The 24,199-nt window shown below is 56.6% G+C and overlaps 1 protein-coding gene across 1 annotated transcript in view; it reads right to left on the bottom strand.

Annotated features, from left to right (window-relative positions):
* Positions 1-4,658: 4,658 nt before the first annotated feature.
* GFRA2 (GDNF family receptor alpha 2) overlaps positions 4,659-24,199 on the bottom strand; it is an 82,896-nt gene continuing 63,355 nt past the window's right edge. The window contains exons 5-9 of the mRNA XM_087866632.1: positions 19,654-19,763; positions 18,755-18,895; positions 16,478-16,650; positions 7,004-7,057; positions 4,659-6,075 (exon numbers count right to left, since the gene is read on the bottom strand). Of these exons, the coding sequence (XP_087722758.1) occupies positions 5,953-6,075; positions 7,004-7,057; positions 16,478-16,650; positions 18,755-18,895; positions 19,654-19,763 (601 nt within the window). The 3' untranslated portion in view covers positions 4,659-5,952. The remainder of the gene's footprint in view (positions 6,076-7,003; positions 7,058-16,477; positions 16,651-18,754; positions 18,896-19,653; positions 19,764-24,199) is intronic.

The following is a 24,199-nucleotide window of genomic DNA, read 5'->3' as shown; positions in this document are numbered from 1 at the left end:
AGGACCCGGCCGACCAATGCTTCCTGCTCTTCATTTGGGGCCGGTGACCTGAGATGCAGTTGCCCTGGTGTCCTTCAGCTGAGCTGTCACTGCAGTGCCACGTCCTCTGCTTCATGCCCGCAGAGGGGGTGGCCAATCAAAAGAACTCCAGAGAGCATGACATTTGGCCCTTCCGTAGCCACTGTCCCCAGTGACTCTCGGATCAAGTCAACTCTGCCTTACAAACAACGAAGAAGTTTCCCTTTTTTCCTCTCTCCACCCCTCCTGCCCTCTCAACCCCACTTGGCAATGGTTCAAAGAGTTCAGTCTGGGGGCCTAATGACCATATGTTCTTGTGTTTGCCACAAGGAATCCGGCTGCTAAGAGGAGGAGCCCTGGCGGGCCGGGCAGGTGCCGAGAATCTGTGGAGGTCCAGGGTGGCGTGCCCACTAGTGAAGGGAGGGGCCTGGCTGAGCGCTGCCCCCTGTGTGCCAGGCCCTGGGGCTTTTATCCTGATGAGTGTTGTTATGAGGCAGGCACAGCAGCCCCATTTTACCGACGAGAAGCCTGGAGCTCATGCTGGACACGATCAGCCAGCTGGTCAGCGGGGACCTATGGTTCACACCAGGTCCGCCTGACCCCCATATGTATCCTCTTTCCTCCGCACCATGGTGTTCCCGAGGCAAGAGCAGTTCATCGTCGAATGAGCAGGTTCCGAGGTGGTGAGGCTCCTTCCTCAAGAGGCCCTCTTCCTGCCAAAGCTGCGTCCCCACGAGGTCCACACCCATCCCAGCACACACGGAGGTGGAACGCTCCCACCCAGGAAGACCTGGGGTGAGCCACGTCCGGAGCAGCCATGTCCAGTGAGCACGTTCCTTGCGCTTCTCCCCCTTTTTGAGTCCATACTGTACTGGATTGAACGAGCTTCACTTACACAACTCCCTCACCGTGTGCCCTGTAGGCTGGAGGGGGAAGGGCAGCACAGCGAGGGAGCCCAGATTCACTGGAGCCCCCCAGGGAAGGGACTGCCCCGGTCAGGCCGGCTGCAGGCCAGCCCGGCGCAGGGGCAAACGTGGCAGCTCGGCTGGGGCAGCGCCTGTCCTGGCGGTTTGAGCCCAGACCCACAAGGCAGCCCACCTGCGCTGGCGTCTGAGCGCGGCCGCCGGCCCTCGGTACAGTCTGGGGTGGGATCTCCCCTTGCCTGTGCTTCAGTCTGCTTGTCTGCAGAACAGGGAAACGGAGCCAGCTCGCTGCGTCCCCATGGGAATGAAATGAGTGGATGTTCATGCCATTTTGGAACCGTGTCTGGCCCACGGTGGGGGCTATGTAAGCATTAGTTAAATCTTATGTAGACAGATTTTTAAATACCCACATTTCGTTTCCATTTTGAGTAATGCTGTTAAAATCCTCCTAAAATGTTCACCGCCCTTTCTCTGCTCTGGAAGGTACAGCACTTGAGTCCAGAAGTGGAGTGCGGCAAATCACGTTCTGATTAACGGCCGCTTCTCTGCACAGCCCTGATTTTACAAACCACATCTTGGTGAGGATTTCAAAGCTCTTTCCATTCACTCGCTTGTTTTAAGATAGGAGTCGAACAATGAAGTCGTATGGCTGGGCTTTTAGAAAACACACCTGAGTTCAGAAATTCCAAATGGCCACGTGGGCAGATGGAGCTGGCCCCGCCTTGCTCAGAACACAGGCGGCTACCCGGGCAGAAAAAGCCCGTGGGTGTGGGCCTCTGTCTGTCCGTGTGTCTCTCTCCCCCTCCAGCCCGGTGCAGAGTTGAGAAGGGCCTTCAGATCATGTAACAGAACTTTGTAGATGAGAGAACCAAGGTTGAACAAAATGATAGTAACCAGCCTTTTTAAGTCCAAAGTCCACCAATGTGATATCAACTTTTTACAAGTTTGGGCTCCAAATGACTTTGGTTTTTCCTCAAAAAATTAAATCTATTTCTAAAAGATAAAGATCTACTCCCCACTGAGACTTTAAAAGAATGGGCAACAGTCTATGAATACATTTACTTGTTTTAACATGGAGTGTGTGGCCAGTTTTATCCCCTGGTATCCTAGCCTACAAGAGAGGAAGACCCAGCTTCAACTCAGTTCACAAGTTAGAAAAGACTGGCACAGAATTTCCCCCGCAGCAGGCAACACTGGGGCTTTGCGCTTATGGGAGGAAAGACAAGTCTCTGTCTTATACAGGCATTGGGCAGTCCCTAGGACAGGGCTGGGAACTAGGCACAGGCACACACACACACAGAGGTGTGCGTGCACACCACCCCCCATGAGGCCCTTGGGCATGAAGTTAAGCCGTTGTAGGTGGACCATCAGACCCTGGGAGCCCAGAGACAGCAGTTAACCAGCACAGGGGAGGCTAACGCAGGGATCCTAGCTGGGCGGGAGCCAGGACACAGGTGACGGCTGGCAGACCTGGAGAAGCTTGGCATCGGAAGGTCTGGTGGAGACAGCAGTTCCCAGCTAGGGCCTGAGGATGGAGTCAGGGCTTGTGTCTTAGAAGGACTCAAGAGAGCAGGGTTAGACTCAGTCCCGCGAAACCCGTGTTGGCAAGCAGGTAATGAAGGTAGGGTGTGGGAGGCAGGGAACTGATAATGACCCTGCATCTGGTCTCAAAACAGGGCAGAGGTCCAGCTATGCAGCCTGCCACCGAGGTCAGCTGAGGACCAGGGCGCAGCTCACTTGATGCGGAGTCCTCTGCGATCCTGAACCGGCCTTCTTGGATTCACCACCATCACAGGTCTCCACTGGGCCTTAGCCCAGTGCCAGTAGTCCTAGCTACGTTAGTGAGAAGAGGGCAGCAGGGCATGAGCCAGGCAGGAAGCAGATGTCTGGGTTCTTGACTGAGCAAAACTGTCCCAGGCTGGAAGCTTCCCCAGGGAGGGGAAAGCATTCCTATGTGGTTTCAGTCTTAACAAGGTACTGGGGCGTGATAGCCGCATGCCCCAGATCAGGAACCTGCAAGGGGCTAGTGGCAGAGAAAGCACGTTGTACAGACTAAGATGACTGGGGTAAAGGCACAATGAGCCTATACTTCAGGCAGCCTGACTCTCCCCAGAAGAACCCTAAAATAATTTCGGCTCTCTCTGGAGCCCCTACTATTCTTCTGATTCCATTCCTGCTCCTCTTCACTTAACTGCCCCCAAGCCCAGTCTCAATGTCTAGGCCCAAATGTCTTAATGTTAACTAAGATTCATTGAAACCATTAACTAATTAGCATTTAAGTAGTAACATTTTATTCTTCCCAGGTTTATTTACATATCTTGAGAGGATCACAGGGAACAGGAATCATCTCAATCAAAGGAATGAATATTTAATAGTAAAATTTCAGCTACGTGATACCCGGATAGGGAGAGGTTTTAAGGCAGAGTAAAGTTGCCCTGCATCCATTCCTCTTTCCTAATGGCACCTCCATTTCCTTTTGGGAAATTTCCTCTCCTTCATTACACAAGCCAAGGGCTTATATCACATCAGGCACGTCAGACATGACGTAGTCTCCTCTCCCACCAAAGTATGGCAGGAGGTCGGCACAGGCCCCAGTGCAGCCAGTTGCACGACAGTTGGCCGTCGTTCCTCCCAGAGGCAGCAGCACGCTGACCCTGTGGATCATGCCTTCTGTCCCTTCAGATGTCTCTTGGTTCCTGCCCCAGCCTCCCCTGGTCCCCCTAACCTTCCACTGATTCTGTGAGCCTTTTCCCCCCAAAGCCTCTTAAGTTAACCAGTCCTCGCTGCTCACAAAGAACATGGATCCCCAAGTAAACTCCGCAGCCACCTCCACCCAGAGTAAGGCCGGTGGTGGCTGCGGAAGACAGCCGGCTGGCCCACCGTCCCTCCACACTCAGGCTGGGACCTGTACACCAGGGGCCCATGTGGCCAACGGCTCTACAACTGGCAACAAGAGCCATTGGGGGGGACCCAGGATCGGGAGACTGCCAAACAGCATCTCCTCTCCCAGTGGCAACGGGATGGGATCACATGCAGCCCTGACAGTGGGAACACCCCCACATGGCCGTCTCCCTCCCCCTCCCGCCGTGTGCACACACTCATATGTGCATGCGAACACTCACAAGCCTGCACGTGGGTGTGCGCACGCACCCTGAGCCAGCAGGCATCCTCCCAGCCTTCTCCATGAAGAACCTCTCCAGGAGAATATGGCAGGCCCAGGGTCCAGGTGGAGCCTGGGTGGTAACTAGAGAAAAAGAGAAGAAGGGATGGACCGCCATCGTCTTTGTCCTCTAGTGGGACCCAGAAGGCCAGGTCCCCGCCTTCACCATCACACAGCTTAAATAAACCAGGAGTCCCAGTGGGAAGATAACCACCTCACTCTACGTAACACCACCAGGGCCACTTCTAGGACCACCCTGGCAGCCTTAAAACCCAAACAGACCCGAGGCGTCAAGGTTTTAAGCTGTCTCCGGCCCTCCGTCCCCACCGCTGCTTTAAGGGCCCAGCGGGCTCGGCACAGCCAGGACGCAGAGATCCACCTAGTGGACAACCATCTCCTAAAGGAGCTTATCACCCACACCGAAGACACACGATGGACGGAGACGTGTGCACGCGTGCACACACACACTCTCCCCAAGGCCCGCCAAGAGCCCAGGTAAGTGACCAAGAGGGGGCAATGAGCCAAGAACAAAATAGGGGGAGAAGGCACGCCCAGAGTGAGCAGAAGGCAAACTGCTTCCTAGTATGTTTATTGGAGCCTCGGCTACGTATGAATACGGATCAGGAACCCCCTCCACAGCCCAGTCAGCCCGACGGGGGCAGAGACACAGGGAGTCAATCTCCATTTTTTCCCATTATAGACAACATTATTAAAAAAAATAAACTTTACAATAATACATTTTCGCTCATCTGTTGGGGTATTATTTCCATAGTTTTGCTTCTTAAAAAAAGGAAAAAAAGGGGAAACCACACGATATATGTATATGGATGTGTATATACATATATGTTAAGAAAGGAGTCGTGTTCTGTACAGACAGTTGGCGTTTGTCTGGGGAATGAGGAGAGAATGTGGAGAAGAGGAACGGGGAGCCGAGAGGAGAGAGAGCTGCAGCCACCAGGGCACGGTGCCGGCAGGCGTCCCACCATGCTCTTCTCTGCCCCTCTTGGGGACCCCTTTCCCTGGGGGAGGGGGGAGAGACCCACTGAATGGACCCACAAGAAACCAAAGGAGCCAACAAAGGATCATTTCTCCTTGATTTCAAAATTCCTGCCACCAAGGAGGAAGCAGCAGCCTTGAGCTGGTGCCCAAGCTTTGCTCCCTCTGCCCACGGGGACGTCCCAAGAGGGCTGAGCTCCCAAGCCCCCTGGAGCTGGCCCCGGCACCCCCTCTAGGCCACAGTCGGGGAGCCCGGAGCCATCCCCTCCACAGGCATCGCTCGGGGTTCCCAGGTCAGACGCAGATCCACTCAACCCGCAGACAAGAGAGAATGAAATAAACTCCATCCTCGAAGCCAGGTGGGGGTCCTGAGGTACCCAGCTGGACCCCCAGCAGCCAGCCTTGCTGCCCTGCTGCCCGATGCCCTCTGCCGAGCCCCTCGCAGGTCCCTAGAGTGGGTAGCTTGAGAAGAGTAGCCACCCTGCCCCCAGTTCGCATCAGCACAGCCACAAGTCCCTTGGGCTGCAGGGGTGTCATCTTGGTCTCTTACGTCAGCAGGATCCAGAGAGGAAAACCCCAGGAGAAAGTGAAGGGCATTTCTAGACCCTCACGCTCTTCCTCGGCGCTGGGTTTCCCTTGCTGAGGGACCTCTGGGCCAGCTCTCAGGCTGCCCGCCTGCTTGTCTGTTTAGTTTAGAAAAACTTCTCCAGAGAAGAAACCTGGGAGGAGACAGGTTCAGAGACAAGGTGGGGAAATAAATTTTTTTGCAAGGTGTGTGTGTGTGTGTTTCCATTTGCCAGGCGGGTGTTCTCATCTGTGTAGTTTCCGGAAATCTCCCGACATGGTTCCCAGAGCCTACAAGGCCAGCTTCAGCATCAGGAAGGAGACAGCGGTCAAGGCAGCCGACGGCGTGGCTCTGCGGGGGCCTGAGTTAGGTCTGATCACCTTGTTACTCCCTGGGATGATATTGGTCGTGAGCTGCAGCCACGGCACAAGGGGAGACAGAAGCAAAGACACAAAGAAAGACAGAAGACCAAATGAGTCAGCAGGCCTGGGATCAAGCAAAGAGAAGGACTCGAGAAGTGGAGTCCTTGAGCCCCCGCCCTCCAGGTCCACCCAGGGGACCCAGCTTTGTGCTCGCCTGGAGACGGAGCCGGGCTTCCATGGAGCGGAGCTGAGCCCTGGGCTCCAGGAGCCAGGGCAGCAGTCCCCAGGCAAATGGGCTGATGCTGCCAAGTAAGGAAGAGGGTCTATGGACACACACCAGAGAGGAGGGGCATGGTACCAAGATCTCAAGCAGCAACTCTCATGGTCCACAAGCACCTGCTTCTTGAGGGGAGGGGAGGGGAGGGGAGGGGAGGGGAGGGGAGGGGAGGGGAGGGGAGGAGGGAGAAGCTTTGTTCTTCCTGCTCCCAAATTTCTTTGAATCCCTCTGCTCCATGAAGCTTCCTTGCCCATCTCTGACTCTCTCCTCCTCAGAAGCTTATGCTTCCTTTCTTTTTTATACATATGCAAATACCTCCACACATGCTACAGACGCAAAGACACACTCCTGGGTTGAACCTCCTTCAAGGAAGGGACTGTGTCTTTTTCCATCTCTCAAGCTCTTCAGTATCACAAAACCAGCATAGAGAAGGTGCTCAGGACACGTGTCCTAGTCAGGAAGGCTTGAGAGGGCCTCTGCTCAGAGCAGCTCCTGTGTCTCACCCAAGGAGACGGCCAAGGGCACCGTCCGCTGCCCCGCCTGCACCCCCAGCACGGTGAGCGCCCACCCCAGTGTAGGCGGGCCAGGAGCTCAACTAGCCCGGCCCGTGCAATGGGATCTGGGGGCCCCAAGTCCGAGACTCACCTGGAAAACACCCCCTTCTGGCCCCTGCACCCACCCCTCGCTCTGCCCCTCACTCACCTCTGTGAAGCACATGCTTAACTCTTTGGAGTTATTGGCCTTCAGCCCCTGTTCCTGTGGAAGAGAAGATGCTAGTAAGGACGGGCCACCAAAGCTGGCTCTCTGGCCGAGCTTTGTGCCATGACTTGAATGAGACCAAATATTCTGTGGCCCTGCCCCCATTAAGCACAGAGTGCATGAGAAGATGCCGGCTGAATCCCAAGCAGCAAAAAGACCCTTGTCCCTTTCTCACACCATCGGCACTTAGGTCCTGTCTCCCCTGGGCTCCTGGAGAAGAGATTCCTAACTCTGCTCCCCAACTTCAGGCATTATGTAGTAATACGCCGTTTGCGTGTCCATCGACTATGCCACGAGGCAGGGACCACGGCTTCTTTTCCTTGCATTGGGCAGTGTCTGGATCATAACACCGACTCAGTAAATGCTCTGCTAGGTGCGTATAAGGGTGAATCAGTGAAAGAACGTCATAGATCAAAACGGGGATCCAAGGGCCAGCTCCAGAAACCTCATCAACCCTTATCTGGGCTGGTGGGGAAGAGAACTGTAATTGATTAGTGATGTCTGCCACTGGTGCGTATTAGGAAGACATCTGGCAACAGGGCCAGGTGTTGGCCATTCCACCCTAAACAGATGTGTGGCACCTAGGAGCATGGCGGCCAAGGCGAGGAATGAGAAAGGAAGGCTGGCTTGCTGATGATTCCAGGGTTCTCTACTCCTGGCATAACCACTTGGACGCAGGACCAGAGGGTGTGTGTGAGAAACCGTCCTTTGCTACCATCATAATAATGATCCATGGGAACCAGCTGGGGGACATGGTGTTTCTACCCTGGCTTCGAACAGCTTGGTTCCCAAGGCACTTGTAGGCAAGCTGGCCACCAAAAGCACCGGGAAGCCCAAGAAATTATTCCTAAATCGCTGCTCTTGGCCAGAAGTATCGATAATCCCTCACACATCACAGGCATTCTACCACCCAGGGCATCTGGTCAGCTAAACAAGGCCCAACTGTCACACAGAGGCCAGCCAAAATCAAAGCCTCTACCAATGCTGGGGACGTGAGCACGGCGAGGAGGAGCATGACGGGGATGGAACCAGGGACCTGACCCAGGAAGATCTTGTTCAAGACTACAGTGCCAGTGACTTCAGGTGCCAAGGTCCAGCCCAGCCAAGCCACCCATGTTTGTCCCCGCAGAAGGGCCCACTGGAACCCACAGCTCCAGCCAGGGCGGTGGGAGGCCACCGCGGGACAGAGCCCACCCACCCTGCGCCACTCCCCCCCTGGGGCTGTGCTGTCACCATGTCTTCCATCCAACCACCCTCCTCTTCAGCAATCCACCCTCAGGCACCCCTGTGCAACTCGCAGCACCTGAACCACCCTGCACCACGTGGCCCAGCCCCGCTCCTCCCAGCATTCTTTCCCGCTGTCCCTGGCTCCAGGTCTGGCAGGCCTCTTTCCCCTCCAGCACGGGTCCTCTTCCGGTGCGCCCCTTCCCCCCCAGTGTCACTAACTATGTAACCTGCGTAGAATCAGTCCAGATCAACGTCCTTACCCCCACGCCAACCAAAGCAAGTCTGTTTTGATTTTATAAGTTAGAGTTATACACAAAAATGATTTTTAAAAATAGTCTACTGCTTCACAAAAAATAAGGTTTGAGAAGACAGCTAAACTCAGTGACCTCTAAGGCCAGGCAGTACAAGCTTCCGTGATGGGACGCCAGCTCTCAGGGCCCTCGGCACAGGGGCCAATGCTGGGTCTGGAGGCCTGCACCCCAGGTCACCCCATGCGGGGAGAAGCCCACCGAGCACCAGGGCCAAGGGCTCAGCCAGTGGGGAGGAGGTGCAATCTGGATGTGGCCACCCTGCAGCCGCCGGCCCGTGGCTGGACTTGCCCCCCAGGCTGAGAGGACTTGACAGGCTCCTTTTAAGAGCACACAGGAGAGGGGGCTAGTAACAAGTATTTGAGGAAAAAGGAAGGCGGGGAGAAAGAAGTAAGTAAGAGAGGAACAGAGAAGAGAGAAGAAGGAGAGGCATACCCCAGGAGCCAAGGAGCAAACGTCAGGGAGGGTGGGGGGTGATAGGGAGGAGCGGGCAGGAGCAGAGGGGGACAGAAGGGGGAAGGGGGCAAGGAACTGAGAGGAAGGGAGGGCACAGAGGAGGAGGGTGAGAGAGAGGGAGAGGAAGCTGCGGAGGGCGAGTCTCCGTCCTCTCATCAGACCCATGTTGACATGAAAAAGTGACACAGCTCCCTGGGCCAGCCCCAAGGCAATCCAACCCCAGGGGGTCTCTGACAAGTGCCACAGGGACTTTGGGAGAGAAGGACTGGCCTCCATGAAGACCACGGCTAGGACCCGTCCCCTGCCCCATGTCACCCACTGTGTATCCATCATCCACAGCACTGACCCAAGTCCTTCTGAGCCAACGACAAGTCAGTCCAGTAGGCTCCGTGCCGTCGGCCATATACTGACCGTGTGCTGAACCCCCAGGTCTCGTCGGTGACATCTGCAGCTTCCTCTTGCTCCCCTAAAGTACTTCCTTCACGTGCTCGGAAACCTAGCTCACAGACTTTTATCCTCACAGACCCAACCAGCCTTTCCCTTTTAAACCAAAGGGCCCTAATCCTTGGTGTCCATCCCCACAGGACCACTCCTGCGTCTGAGGAAGGAAGAGCCTGAGAGGCCAGAACCCTGGGCTCGAGTCTTGTTCAGCCAGTGACCCGGCCAAGTCACTTCACCTCCTGTAACATCAGGTTTGTCATCTATAAAATAGCGATAGACCAACGTACCTCACTGACCCACTGTGACAACTACATGAGACAGGGCATACGGCACAGCAAGGCTCTGCGCACCTGTAAGGGCCCCTTAACCCCACAAGGCCTGAAGCTGAGCCGAACTAAGTTGTGCCTGCCAAGGCGGGGCCTGTGAGAAATGCAGCAGGCCCAGGAAGGGGCTGTGAGGTGAAAGCCCTGGGGCTACCTCCGCCCCACCTGACCGCCTGAGAGGCGAAGCGGGGAGCAGTCTCTGCCCCAGGTGGATGGGAGCTCCTGCCTTCCCGCAGACGCAGAGCAGACAGTGAAGGCTGCAGTCATCTCCCCAGGGGCCACCTAAGACCCTCACCCAGCCCTGGCCACACAGAGCAGTGCGGGGGGGGGGGGTGCCCACCAGCTGACCTTCTCTGAAAGCAGCCTGTGGGCGAGGTGCAGAGAGAAGGTTCCACTACCTCATGGCAAAACCACCGGTGGCTCAATCCACTGCCTGTCTCGCCCACCATTAACCCTCCCTCACCATTAACCCTCCCCCACAGCTCCCGCAAGGGGTTCCAAAGACGAATGAGTCACAGCCCTGCTCACACCCTAGTGAGGGAAATAAACATCCACAGCCACCTCAGCGCCAGTTAAGAAAACAGGAGCAGGAGAGGCAGTGTCCCTCGCCAAATCCGCCAGGCTGCCCGCTGCCCTCTGAGGCCGTGCCCCGAAGGCTGCCCGTGATGCCCATCTCACCCAGCTCTCCTGGACTCCAACGGAACAAGTTTAGGGGAACAGAGCTGAGCTGCTCCAACCCCTGCCCCACCCCCCTCCCAACTCTGAGCCTCTTTCCCCCTCAAGGCCAGCTGAAGGGCTGTGGGGCTACCGGGTCCCAAAGGGCTCAGGTCTGGGCTGCAAGGATGGCAGGGGGCAGAGCCTTTAATAGTAAATCCCTCTGACAGAGACTTTGTGCCCTTGGCTGTCCTGCAGGTTGCCTCCAGAAGGATGGAAGCAGCCGGTGGCACTGGGGGACCTGAATGGGGGAAGGGGCACAGACACAGAGGGAAAATGGCAGCAAAGGCAAAGTTCATCCTTCTAGAAATTTCTCCCGGGGGGGGGGGGGTTTGCCCAGGCAGTTGGGAGGAATTATTGTCTTCCTCCTCTTCCTTGCCCACCTCTGTCCCCACTTCCAAAGTTGGGTCTGGCAGTCCCGGGGCCCTGCCAGTTGGCATCCGTGGGAACACTGCATCCCCGGCTTCTGTTTCTGGCCCCAGCCCCAGGTCTCAGTGTCCTTAGCCACCTTCCTCCTGACTGGCCCACCTAGTAACTCACTCCTCTTCCCCTCCACTCCCTGCCACCCCCTCATCCAGCCCTCCTATTTTGCCTACCTGTGACTATCAACTATGACAAAGATCAAACAGGTCTGCCGGCGTGTCTCCCTTGCCAGCCAGTGTCCACCTGCGGTCCCAGGCAGAGATCCTCCCAGATCATAGAGCCCATCTTCCCACCACCACACTCCCTGTCAAAGCCTTTGGTGGCCCCCCCACACCCCCACTTCAGCCTGCTCATCAGATTGTATTCCCACCCGTCCTTCCAATGTGGGTACCCCGTGTTCTCACCCAGCCCAGGGCCTGTCACTCCTCTAGACCAGGGGGTGGGCAAACATCTTCTGCAAAGGCCCTGGTTAGTACGTATTTTAGGCAACTCTGCCTGTAGCACATGGATAATATGTAAACAATGGGGTGTGGCTCTGTTCCCATAAAACTTGACTTACCCAAACAGATGGCAGGTCCCTACCGGATCTGTTCTGTGCTATGCTGACTGCGTGCCCTTGCTCCCACTTGCCCCTCTGCCTGGACACCCTCACCCACTCCACTCCAATTCCACGTCACCACATACTCAGCCCTCCCTCGTCTTCCAGGCCTAGCAGCGGGGTTAACAGTGTGGCCCTTGAGTCCTCTGCTTCCACTCCCAGTCCAAAGCAGCCCTCTCTCCTCTGGATCCGTCACCTTATCAGTCTTCCTGGTGTGCCAGTGGCTTCCTCCCCCCATTATCTGAGCATGCCTTCTGCCCATCCTACCAGTGTGGGACAAGGTGCTGGCCTACTGAGCTGGTCAGCCTCAGAGCCTGGAACAGAGTAACGTGCAGTAAGGATCTATGTGGAATAAATGAAGAAAGGTCCTGATGGACAAATAAATAAACGACTACAAGGGGAACTAGAGCAAGGAAAGAAAAGAAGGAATGCAGTCAGGTCTTTCAAAGCTTGGAAACGAGCCATACTCACACATCAGAACTGTACGGACACACTGCCAGGCCTCTTGGGCCCCCCACTCTGATGCCCACGGGCCTGGGCACAAGGTCAGAGATCCATCCCGACAGCAGGCAGCATGAGGAGGGACAAAAGCATCCATGGGCTGCTGAGCCTCTTGTAGGTGTGTGGTGAGGGGGGCTTGCATCAACCCCTCCAAATACATTTCTAATGCCCCCGCATGTGATGGGAAGTACCAAGAGTAAGAGCAAAAACTGGCTGGTAGAGACAAAAAGAGCAAAGGAGACTGTGTTGCCAGGGCCCTGCAGCCCAGGGAAAGGCAGGACTCCAGGGGGTCCTTGCAAACTGGCCCAGAGAAAAGCACAGGGAACACCAAGGACACTGGAAACAAACCATGAGCAGAGAAAGCAAGAGCCCGCTGCTGATCTCCCCACCTCCCCCATCCACGGCACCGCCCTGGTCCAGGCCCCATCATGTGACAGAAGAGCCTTCTAAGCAAGCTTCATGGACCCTCCATAGAAAGACTTCTTCACCTCCCTACCCTCATGGCGGGCACACAGAGACGGCAGCTACGAGGAGGAGGTAAGCTGATCAGAGTTGCGTACAAGCAAGGAAGCACACAGACCTGTTCTAGAATGGAGAGCGACAAGTTCCAATAAACCCACTGAACCGGGGGCTCTGGGTTCTTTCCTTCAACCTCTCTGGAGCACCCACTCAGTGCCACGCACTGAGCACCGGGGTACGCAGGGCAACGGAGAGGGTGAGAGGCAGCCCCTGTCCCTTAGGGACACGCACCTGGGAAAGGCAGCGGAACACATCATGATGGGGGCTCAACTAAGGCGAGGCAGGAACAGAGTCAGGTGGGGAACACCCCGAAAGGTGAATCCAAGCAGGACTCACTGGGCAGAGAGAGGAAGGACAGGCACTTCGCTCCGAGGGACGGACAAGGGCACGGGCCGGCATCTTTCTCACCCCAGCCCTCACGCCGACCCCAGGGGACTGGCTGGCTGGGCTTCAGAGTCCAAGTCGGACCTGCCGCCTACAGAGCAGGGAGGGAATTCACACAGAGGGTTGTATGTGTACACACATATAGGCAAGGCCAGAAGGGAGGGGGAGAGACCGTTTTGCAGATCCTGCCATGCTTTCTCCCAGTTTCAGAGAGTTCCAGGCAGGCAGGGCTGCCTGGAGCAGGGACCACAGCCAGGAGTGGAAGCACAGGAGCACAGGACTCAAAACAGCATCGAGGGTGCCTAGACACAGGGCCGAGCTCCTGGCACCTCTGTGGAGCCCCTCCAGCAGCCCTGTGAGCGGGCAAGAGCTCCTCCGGCTGCAGACCCCATCCCCCACCATGGCAAAGCCCCCCAGGGCAGAAGATCAGGAGGAGGATCCCACTGTCCAGGAGCTGTGGGCTGGGGCTCCGGACAAGTTACTGTCCTCCCCGAGCTTCCCTCCTTTGGGGTTTGAGAAGGAGATCTCAGAAGGCCCTCTGGTCCTAATGTCCAATCACTTATGTGGGGTCCCCAACTGGCTGCCATCTCTGGGTCAGTGAAGGGGGTCTCTAAGGCTTCTCCAAGGGCCTGGGCCTATTGATGGGGAGGAGGCAGAAATAAGTAAAGGGACCTTGCCTCTCCCTCTCCAGGGGTGTGTGGGGTACACAGCCCCCCCACCCTCCCTCCCACCCTGGCCTCAGCCTCCTGTCTCTGTCCTCACTCAGGGACCCTGTTTTGTAGATATGGGTGGCTGTCACTCCCAAAGGCCCCACAAAGGCCACCATGGAGCCCTTCCAAGCCAGCAGAGCCGAGGGGGCGGGTACGAGCTGGGGAGGGGACAAACCACCCACACCAGCCTCCAGCAGGACGGAGGGCAGGGAGGAGGGCTTACTCACTCTGCACTCCCACACCTGGCACAGAGTAGTAGGTGCTCACTGAACACTGTGATGAATACAGATCAGGGGCCCTCCCAGGTTCAGTGAGAAGGAGCCAGGCATGATGGTTGGTGCCCCCCGCCCCTCCGAGGGTCTGGATCTCTTCCTTTTCTCCTGGAATGGCCGTTCTCAGCTGTCCCACCCGCAGGGACTCAGTCACTAGACTGTGAGTGGGCAGTCACGGGGTCCAGGCCTGGGGACCCCTGCGAGTCAGCCTGCCCAGCCCGCCCCCCCCCCCCCGCATCCATAACACCTAGCACGCACAGAGCCCTGCTCTGTTCGCAGGCACCTCCCCAGACATCAGCTCACTTGCAGATCGTGTCTTAACTCCACTGGAATCAAGCCAAGCGTAAGACCAGCCCCCAGATGGTGAGTCTGCAGAAAACCAGGCTGAGGCTAAAAGAAACCAGGCCACAGTTTAGCAAACTGCTGAGCGACAATGGGGGGTGGGGGGGGTGGAAAGGAGTCCGAGCCATCAGGCCCTGGGCGGGCTGCAGTGGGGGCAACAGGCCACGGCCTCGAACTCCTCTACGTTCACGGCAAGTCACAGTAAGCGTCCTGGGAAAGGTCAGCTGCTGCCGCCGAGTCAGCATCTCCCCGTGTAAGCCAGCCCTGAGGGGCTCAGGGAGGCCGGTGGTGCCCCAATGGACACGGTAGCCAGGTGGCCCAGCCCTGAACGGCGGGCTGCCCGCCACTCTGGCATGAAATTGAGCGGTGCCTGCGCGGCAGGCCCCGAGCCCCCGCCGGCAGCCACTCAAGCATGGCTAGTGTAATTAGGAGCTGCCCAAGGGTGACACGAACACCTCAGCCCGGATCTGCAGGGGTGACCTAAGGGAAGGGTGCAGGGCCCGGAAGGGCCCACGCTGAGTCCGACACGAGGGTACTTGGAGGTCAGCTACCGCAGCACAGAGAAGCCCACCAGGAGGGAAGGGGGTGGGCTTCGCAGCCAGGACGGGCACCCGCACCCGCTCCCGCAGTACAACGGGTCCCAGGGCACCGAACAGTCCCCCGGGCCCTGTCCCTGATCAAGTCCTCGTCCTGGCACTGAGGGGTTTCCAGCTTTCCTGAGGTTAGAACTGACCATCAAAAATTGTGTGTACTTCAAGTGTACGACATGATGACCCAAGACACGTATACATATACCGTGAAATATTCATAAGCCTATTGACATATCCATCATTTCACATCTTTACCATTTGCCTTCTCTTTCCCTTTCTGTGGTGAGAACAGCTGAGGTTTACTCTCAGCGTATTTCCAGGACACAGTTCAACAGTGTCAGCTACAGTTCCACAGCTGTATGCCCCCTGGGGGTGCCGTGAGCCTGCCGCCCCACTCAGACCCGCGTCCTCACCGCCTCGCACACAGCCGGGCCTTGCTCTCCCCACCCCCCGACTGTACTTCAGAGCCCCCGAACCTTCTTGGCAACTGCGGGCCCAACTGCCCCACCGTACCCCACCACCCTCAATCTCACTCAAGTCTTTGCTCTGATATTCTGCACGAGGTCCTCTTTTATACTCTGCTCTGGGTGTGTGTGTGTGAGAGAGAGAGAGAGAGAGAAAGCGTATGTGTGTATGAGCACGTGGGAGAGAACGTGTCTATGTGAGTTGAGTGTCTGAGAATGTGTGTGAGAGAGTGTGTGGTTGTGCTGTGTGAGTGTCCGTGAGCATGTATGTGTGTGTTATGTGAGTGTAAGAGCGCTGTGCGTGTGTGTGTGTGTGTGTGTGTGTGTGTGCGCGCTGTGACTAGAACCAACCTCCTAAGCAAAGAATCTCCTGGAACCACTGTCATCAGGCCTGAGGGCAGTCAACAGCAGAGAGAAAGCCTGAGCGGGGAGCCCTATGACGTGCCCGCATGGTGCCATCTGTGTCCCCTGTTATGGCACTGACCACAGTCCACGCCTGATGCTCGTTGATTTGTTTGACCCCAGACTGGACCATAAGGGCTACGAAACCCAGGATGTGTCCGTTTCATTCACCAATGTCTCCCTTGCATCTCATGTTAGTCCTGGAGCACAACGCACACATAACACACGCCGGGGGATGGATGGATGGACAGACAAATGAACACCATGGGTTCTGGAGTATGACATTGGTTTGAAATCTCATTCTACCACTAACCAGCTGTGTGACCTTGGGTATGCTGCCTAACCCTCCTGGGCCAGTTTCCCATGCATAAAACACCTCACTGTGTAAAAATGCAATGAAATCGGTAGAGAATCTGCGAGCACAATACCTGGTAATTAGCAGATGGTTCGTGATGGTAACCCTTACATTTTTCTGGAGCCCCATGGCATCTAGCACAATCCTCTGATAGGACAGGTGCTTCCTGCTTGTAAGGTGAATGCCTAGGGAACGTCTGCACAAAAAACTAGCCCCAACAGCTCTTCCCTGCTCTTGGGTCCTGATCCAAAGGAAGGAACTCATGCGCCCATCCCTGGCCCCCAGTTCGCTAATGTCCCACCCCTCCTTCGGGTGTCAAGGTGCTTCTCTAAGGTCCTCGACCTGCCCCCCGCTCCTTTTCCCCAGCTGCAGAGCCACGGCCCCTCACCTGGACAGATGTGCAAGTGGTGATGACGCTGGTCCCCAGGCTGGTGCTATCACTGAGGTCATCTGGCAAAGAAGGTGTTTTCTCCACCCGAGGGGCCTGCGTGGCCTGGAATGAGGGGCTCTTTGGGGACAGATTCACATCTGTGCCGTTGCCAAAGGCCTGGATGGCATTCCCTGTGGGGGGAGAGAGCAGGTAGGTGCAGAGAAACCGGACACTGCCCCTCACATCCTAAAGCTGCCTTCTCTCTAGGGGCGCCTGGGTGGCACAGCGGTTAGGCGTCTGCCTTCAGCTCAGGGCGTGATCCCGGCGTTGTGGGATCGAGCCCCACATCAGGCTCCTCTGCTATGAGCCTGCTTCTTCCTCTCCCACTCCCCCTGCTTGTGTTCCCTCTCTCACTGGCTATCTCTGTCAAATAAATAAATAAAATCTTTAAAAAAATAAAAAATAAAAAAATAAAGCTGCCTTCTCTGGAACAACCCAGAGCTGGGGACAGGCTGTGGCTTGTCCAAACTTAACTTCTCCGGAGCTCCTTTCCAGACACTACTGACATCTTACACATAGAGGAGAAAACAGCAAGAGGGAGGTTGGAAAAGACAAAGAAACCGCAAGAGAAAGAAATGTGGAAGAGGAAGGGAACAGGAAGTGGGTGTGGGGAGCCTGGAAGGAGGCAGCAAGCCGGGCCCACGGCAGTGAGCACCGGCTTCTCCAGGGTATCCGCTGCTGAAGACCACTTGTCCCCCCAATCCCCCCCCACCTCCCAAACCCCCCCTCCCCAGCACAGGTTCTCCTGGCTCCAGGTCCTGCTGCTGGCATTCCAGGAGCCCCAGACTCAGCCCTCCTCCCGGGGTGGCCTCACCCACCCCCACATCATTACACCAATGCACTGAGGACTGAATAATGACCTCTTGAACAAAACTGTCCCCAAGACTTGACCCTGGAACAAAGTGCCCACAAACATCTTTACCTCCAAGTCCTAGACACACCTCAAGGTCATCACGTCTATGTCCCAACTAGGCATCGCTCCCTCCTGTTGCATCACTGCTTTCTGGCCATGTTTCCAGTCTTGGAGGGGTACACTCTCCCACCAGTCCCCCACTATGCCTCCCCAACTGCCCACTTGCCACCAGTAAGGCCTACCTCCTAAAGACCTGTCCACTCCATCTCTCCTCTCCCCTCCCCGCCACTGCTCCGGGTCAATCACACTGTTCTGTCTGTGAGCAGCTTCTCCGCTCTCTGAGCAGACTTGTGTTGGGCCACCTGTCAAAACCACATCCCCACCCCTCCGCACCAGAACCAGAGAGTGGGCTTTCTGCAATGTGGGTCTGGTACAATGCCACCTGCCGATGCCCCTTCAGTGGCCTCACCACCACCTCCACCACCCGCAGGACCACAAGATCCTAGTATCTTCAGGACTGCAAGGCCCTTCACGAGGAGGACTCTCCCTCCCCGTCCAGGTGCTCTCTGGCAACACCAAGCGTCTGCAGTTCCTACAGGCTGCTTCTGCCCAAGGTGCACTGGCATGCCCTCCCTGCCTCGTCAGCTGACAGATGCCCAGTGTCCCTCAATGGGCCAGCCTCTGAGAAGCTCCCAGGGCCTTTTCTCCAGGCTGACTGGTATTGCCAGTCTGGGCTCCTGAAGAGCCCAGCACAGACCTCCACCCCAGCATCATTCGCCCCATACTGTGATCACAGTGACCCCATGATGGTGTGCCTTCCTGAGACTGTGAGCTTCTCAATGACAGGCACTGAGATTCACTTCTCTGAATCCCCAATGCTATAAAGAAGGAGGATGGATTGATGGAGGGAAGCAAGAAAGGATGGGGGGGCGGAGATTTTCAAGTGGGTGGAAGGCATGGGTGTCAGCCTGAGCAGATTAAAGCAGGCAGGGCGTGTGGCTAACTTCTCTCTCTAGTCTTTTCAACAGCAGTCTCATGACTTGAAAAGAAAGTCACCAATTCCAAGCGGGAATGGATCCTTAAAGAGACAAGTGACAGATGCTGAGAAGGAACCTGGCTGAAGCTCTCAGGATAACAGACTAGAAACTTTTGACCTTGACGTGACATAGCTTCAAGGCCTCCAGTAGTAGACTGAGGCTGGCCTACTGACCATTCAGCAGAAGCAGTCTCCAAGAGCACACACCCCCAGGTCTCTGTAGTTGCTGGGAAAGCCCCACGGATCACACTGAGCATCCCAGCAGAGAAAGAAGGGGGCGGCCACGGCAGCCATGCAGGGCTCCTCCGGGACGTGAGGGGCACCGGGAGGACCTGGTAGGACTTACGGAGGCACGGGTTCTCAGTGAAGTCCCTGAGGAACTTCTCACACTCCTCCTCCATGTTCCCACTCCCACGACAACTGCACCAGGGGGACACCACGATGCCAGTGGGGCTGGAGTCCACGTAGTTGGGTGTCATATCAAACCCTGGGCAGGGAGAAAGGGAAGGCAAAGGAGAGAGGAATGGTCAGGCCTTCTCTTCGGGCCCCAGGCCCCAGACACAACAGAGAAGCAGCTTGGGAACCCCCCCTCTCCCTCCCACCTGCCCCCTCAAACACATATACATCCCAACTCACAAACACTCTCAGCATGACTAACCCAGTGACCGAGGGGCCATGCCACAGGTGGCAGAGGGGCGTGGACACGGAGGACAGAGCGAGCCAGCAGAGGAGGTATCCAGGAGCCGCCACCCCGCTCCCTGCTTCCTGGAGCACGGGCCCGTGCCTTCTCCGCCAGCAAGCACCGCGTGCTTTCTAGAGCCACGGAGACTAAGGCGCACATCCTGGGTTTAGATCCCAGAGCCAACATTTACTGGCTAGGCAAATCTGCACAAGTTACTCGACCTCTCTAAGCCTCAGCTTCCCCATCTATAGAATGGAGACACCAACCCCTCCCTAGTAAGCACTGTCGTGAGAACTAAAATAAGACCGTCTGTGTATACCGCTCAGCGCAGTACCTGGAATGTCCGAACCAGGAAATAAATGTTACCTTCTCATTTCAAAAGCTTTATAAGACCCCCAGGGCCCTCCTCCCTCCACGATAAAGGGCTGGCCTCTGCTCTGGTTTCCCACTGCAGAGAAGAGCAAGCTCAGGCTGTCCATCCTCCGGCCCTGAGCCGGGCCCCTGCCTGCGGGGAGCGGGCAGCCACGAGCCACCTCGAGCCCAGGTGCACGGGGGCGGCTTACCAATCATGCCGGCGTAGGAGCCCAGACACGCCTGGTAATTGTCGGCAGGGCAGCTGGTGAGCGTCTGGTAGGAGGCACGACAATTGGCATGGAAGTCTGCCAGCCGGGACCTGGTGTCAGGAGAAGACCCAACAGAGAGAACGGTTTAGTCTGGCCGCCTTCCCACCTTTTCTGTGGCAGAGCAGCTCCTCCCCCAGGTTCCCAGGGTGGGTGGAAGCTAGGAAGATGGAGAGGACGAACATGGGGGGACCCAAGCCTCTGGGGGGCTTCAGGCTGGGAGCTCCTGAGGACAAGACTTCCTGGAAAGCCGGGGACACAGTTGAAGCCCGGCGGGCTATGAATGGATCTTTCCGTCAGAGGAACACAGACCGAACCTGGGCTGGGTTTTCCAAGAATGCCTGGGACCAAGGCAGGAAAGTGGGCTCTGCTCTCTGCTGGGCCAACACTCCTGGGTGACCTTGCCCAAGGCCTTCAACACATCACTCTGCCTGCCTGCAAATCTGCACAATAATCCCTGCCCCACCACCTCACAGGGTCCTTCTGAGGGTCACGGGAGCCAGCCCTCAAGCAGGTAAAGAAGAGTCTCCCCAGGGTGAGAAACCCGGGCTTTCTTGACTGGCCTCTTCTGAATCAGGTTGGAGCAAAGCCTCCCCTGCTGGCCCTCCTCCTGCTTCCCTGTCCCACGAGGGCAGAATCAGCCCTTTCTTGCCCTGGTGACATAACCTGCCGTGACCCCTTCCCTCTGTTGCACCCATGACACTGCTTCATAATTACCTGGGCGCCTCCCTCCGTGACTATGAGCCGCCTGAAGGCAGATGCTCTCTGACGGGGGGTCTGTCTCCAGCACCTGATGTGGAAGGTCCCACGGAGCCCAAGGCACCCAAGTCTAACCTGCCCAGCACCCTGGCTCCCATCAGCTTGGGCTGGGGGTGGCCATGTCACCTCTACCCCCATCCCGTCATCACTTCCTACAGGCGAGTGCCCTTTGCCGTGAGGTCCTCATGTACCATACCGTTTGTGCCTCACGGCAGCTCCAAACAGGGAGGAATAGTCTTGTTCCCTGGTGTTTTCCCAAAGGGCACACACTAGGACCTCAAGAAATACATGCTCCGTGAGAAGGCTGTGGTAGCTACAGAAGGGCCAGAACCCAGCCCTCGGCTCGCTGCCCCCGCTCTCTCCACGCTATAAGGTACCTCGCAAAGCCATCCCAAAGGCTGCCCCAAATTCAGCTGCCCTGGGCATCCACTGGGGCTCTGTTCTGTCTGAGAAAGGAGCGGAAGAGAGAGACAAGAGGTTGAGAGGAAGACCCTCAGAGCAGACAGCTGGGTGTGTCCCACCACGGGACACATTCTGGTTTGTCCCGGGGCGTACAGATTGCGGAGAGGAAGCTCTCCGGGGGAATTCAACCCCAAGGATGCCTTACGTGTCCCCAGACCCTGCAGCCCACAGAGGCGTGGGAGACAGAAGGAGAGCACCACGCTAAGTGGCCGGGGACCAGCATTCTCTCTTCAGCCCCTGATTCACAGGGTGACTCAGGCAAGCTCTGACTTCTCCAGGACTCGGTTTCCTTATTCACCAAGTGAATAGAAAGTGCTCTTCGCAAAGGACATTTTCACAGTCTGGGCAGATGAGAAAGTTCTGGAGAGGGATGGTGGTGTTGGTTGCACAACAACGTGACTATACTTAATGCCACTGAGCCGCACACTCAAAAGTGGTTGAAATGTAAGTTTTACGTAATGTATAAATTTACCACCATAAAAAAATGACTTAAGAAAAGATACTTCCACATTCAGCCATTTATCATTCAATCCTCAACAAACACTGAGACCTGAACTCTTTGAGATGTGACAAGCAATTGTTGTTACTATCCCAGTGACAGAGGAGGAAGCTGAGACTCAGAGAAGCTACTTGCCCAAGATCATGGAGCTCCTGAGCAGTGGAGCCAGGGCTCTGCCCCAGAACTAAGGACGGGGTGGGGGCCTTTCTGGCAGGTCTCACTGCTGCCACGCAGAATTCCTTGAAGGGTCCTTCCACAACCAACATTCTGCATCCCTGAAAAAAGGAAATCTGCAGTTGTTTTCCATCTCACTCCTGCCCAGAAACACTCTATTCCTCACTACCCAGCCCCAAAACAGGGGCTTTTCTAACCCGGGCTTCTAACAGCATTTCTAACCAAGTCTTCAAGTCCTGCAGAGTAAGACCTGGTCTTGAACAGCAAGAACAGCGTCTGTCCTACTGTGAGCCCTGCACGTGCGCAAAGGCCCTCTGACAGTGTGAGTGGGGTGGCCTCTGCCCCCACCCCAGTCCCCCAGAGACCTGGGGTGGGGGCAGGGACTTTACTAGGTAGAGGGGATTTGGAGGCAAGTGAAACAACAGCTCTAGGCATGTGCTGTGGGCTGAAGTGCGTCCTGACTCCCAGCACCTGTGACGGGACCTTACTCCGAATGAGCTCCTTGCAGCCTGACGGAGATGAGGGCCTAGCGGATGAGGGTGGGCCCTCGAGCCAATGACAGCTGTCCTTATAAGAAGGGGGAGAGGGACACAGCCATAGTGAGAAGGTGTGTAAAGACGGAGGCAGAGACGAGAGGGACGCACCTGCAAACCCAGGAAGGCAAGGATTGCAGGCAAGAGCAGCGGCTGAGAGAGAGGCGTGGGGTTCATTCTTCTTGGAGCCTTTCAAGGGAGCTCGGCCCTGCCGACACCTCGATTTGAGACCACTGGCCTCCAGAGCTGTGAGACATTAAATTTCTCTTTTAAGCCTCCCAGCTTGTAGGACTTTGTGACAGCGGCCACAGGAAACTCATACAGCCCCTTCAGGGACTTCACTGTTCACTTTGGCCAAGTACCTCCCTCCAGAAGGAGCCGGGGGCGCATGGTCAGGCCAACGCTAAGGAGCCCTGCAGCTAGGCAGCATGAAGCCAGACGGAGCTCCTGCGGGTTGTGAGCAAGGAAGCTACCAGTGACAGGCGAAGCCCTAGTTTCCATCTCCTCCCCCAGAGGCGTTCAAGTCATCTCTTAGCCCAAATACAGGAGGGCGTTCCTATCCCACCTGATCACACTAAGGCCGGGCTCCCTCTCAGCGCCTCCCCAAGGCCCACCTGCAGCCCTTCGCCACCAAGCCCTTTCTGACCACCCCTGCTGTGTGGATTTCTCCCATCTCCGGTACTCCAGCCACACTGAGAGTCTGGAGTCTGCAATTCATACGTAACTGTAGAGAGACCTACTGACACCGCCCTACTTGGTCTCTGGAACTGGGACGTACGTTCCCCGAGTGGCAGACCTTACTGATTTTCCTCATCCTTCCTCTAAACACGTACTGAGTCCCTGCCACATGACTGACAGACTAAGGATGGGAAGGGTACGCATGTCAGTGCAATGTCAGAAAGAAATCCCAGCTGATGGGGTCAGGGTAGAATGGCCACCAGGCCAGGACCCAGGGCTTGAGGAGAAGCACACTGCCCACTGCCGCAGACTTTAGGGGAGCCTCCCAGGCAGCTCCATTCCCCAAAGGGCACACGGGGCCTCCTTCCCTTCTGCAAGGTGAGTTCTCCACTCACTGGCACCAGGAACCTCAAGGATGTTCCCTGGCCCCAGCATCCACAAGGCCTCTCAAAATGTCACTGGGGCCCACAGGCTAGAGAAGGTGCAAAGCACGAGCAAGGAGAATGTCCACAAAGAGAGACGAGGCCACTGGACAAGAGATGAGAGAAAAGGAAGCCGGGAACTGGAAGGTGAAGGACCCCCAAGTAAGGGTGGGGGGAAGGGCAGATCCAGCTGCTGGGAGAGGAGAAAGTGTCTGTTCCACGGCCATTCTCTATCACTCACTAGCTGTGTGACCTTGGGCAGGCCTGTCATGTCTCTGAGCACAGAGTCCCCAGTTTTTCAACTGGGTGAGTCGTGCCCGCCTGTCTTCCTCACGGGGCTATGTTAGCTAGCTGGGGCACTTCGAGCAGACATCTTGTCCCCAGCACTGTGCCTGCCAAGCACCGGCAAGGGCAAACAGGGAACAGCATTTCCTGTGTCCGGTATAGAAGGAGAAATACCTGTTCGACCTGCTAAGGTCGGTCTGCGTCCCACACAGGGCAAGCCGGGAGAGATGGCCCTTCACCCTGTCCCTCACCACACTGGCCCCAGGTGCACGATGGCCTCCCTACCCACTGTTACTCTCCACGTCACTCCGAGGACACAGGAAGAGGAACACAGGCCCCCAAAGCCAGGCAACATGCACAAGGCTCCTTTGCCAGACCCCTCGAAGGCCATGGCCTACTTCCTATAAGCAGGCCCCTCGGCTCTGTTCAGAGCACAGGGAAGAGAGGAGGTAGGCCCGGGCCCAGAAGCCAGCAAACGGGCGGGTAAAGGGAAGGGCCGCGGTTGGGCCTTCTGTTCCTCCATTTCCCCATTCTCAGAGTCAAAGTGGCCTTGGCAAGAGAGAGGGCCAAATGGGGCCAGTTAGGAGGATGCCGTGTCCAAGTCTCCAGAAGGCCTCTGATTGCTCAGACCGTCTGCCCCTCAAGACAGGCTGAAGTCCACGGCAGCCGGCTCCCTC

The sequence above is a fragment of the Ursus americanus genome, chromosome 13 (genome assembly GCF_024610735.1).
Source record: "Ursus americanus isolate L20-20 chromosome 13, mUrsAme1.1.p, whole genome shotgun sequence".
NCBI lineage: Eukaryota > Metazoa > Chordata > Mammalia > Carnivora > Ursidae > Ursus > Ursus americanus.
The sequence above is the reverse complement of the archived record's forward strand: the minus strand, read 5'-3'. Positions and strand labels throughout refer to the sequence as shown.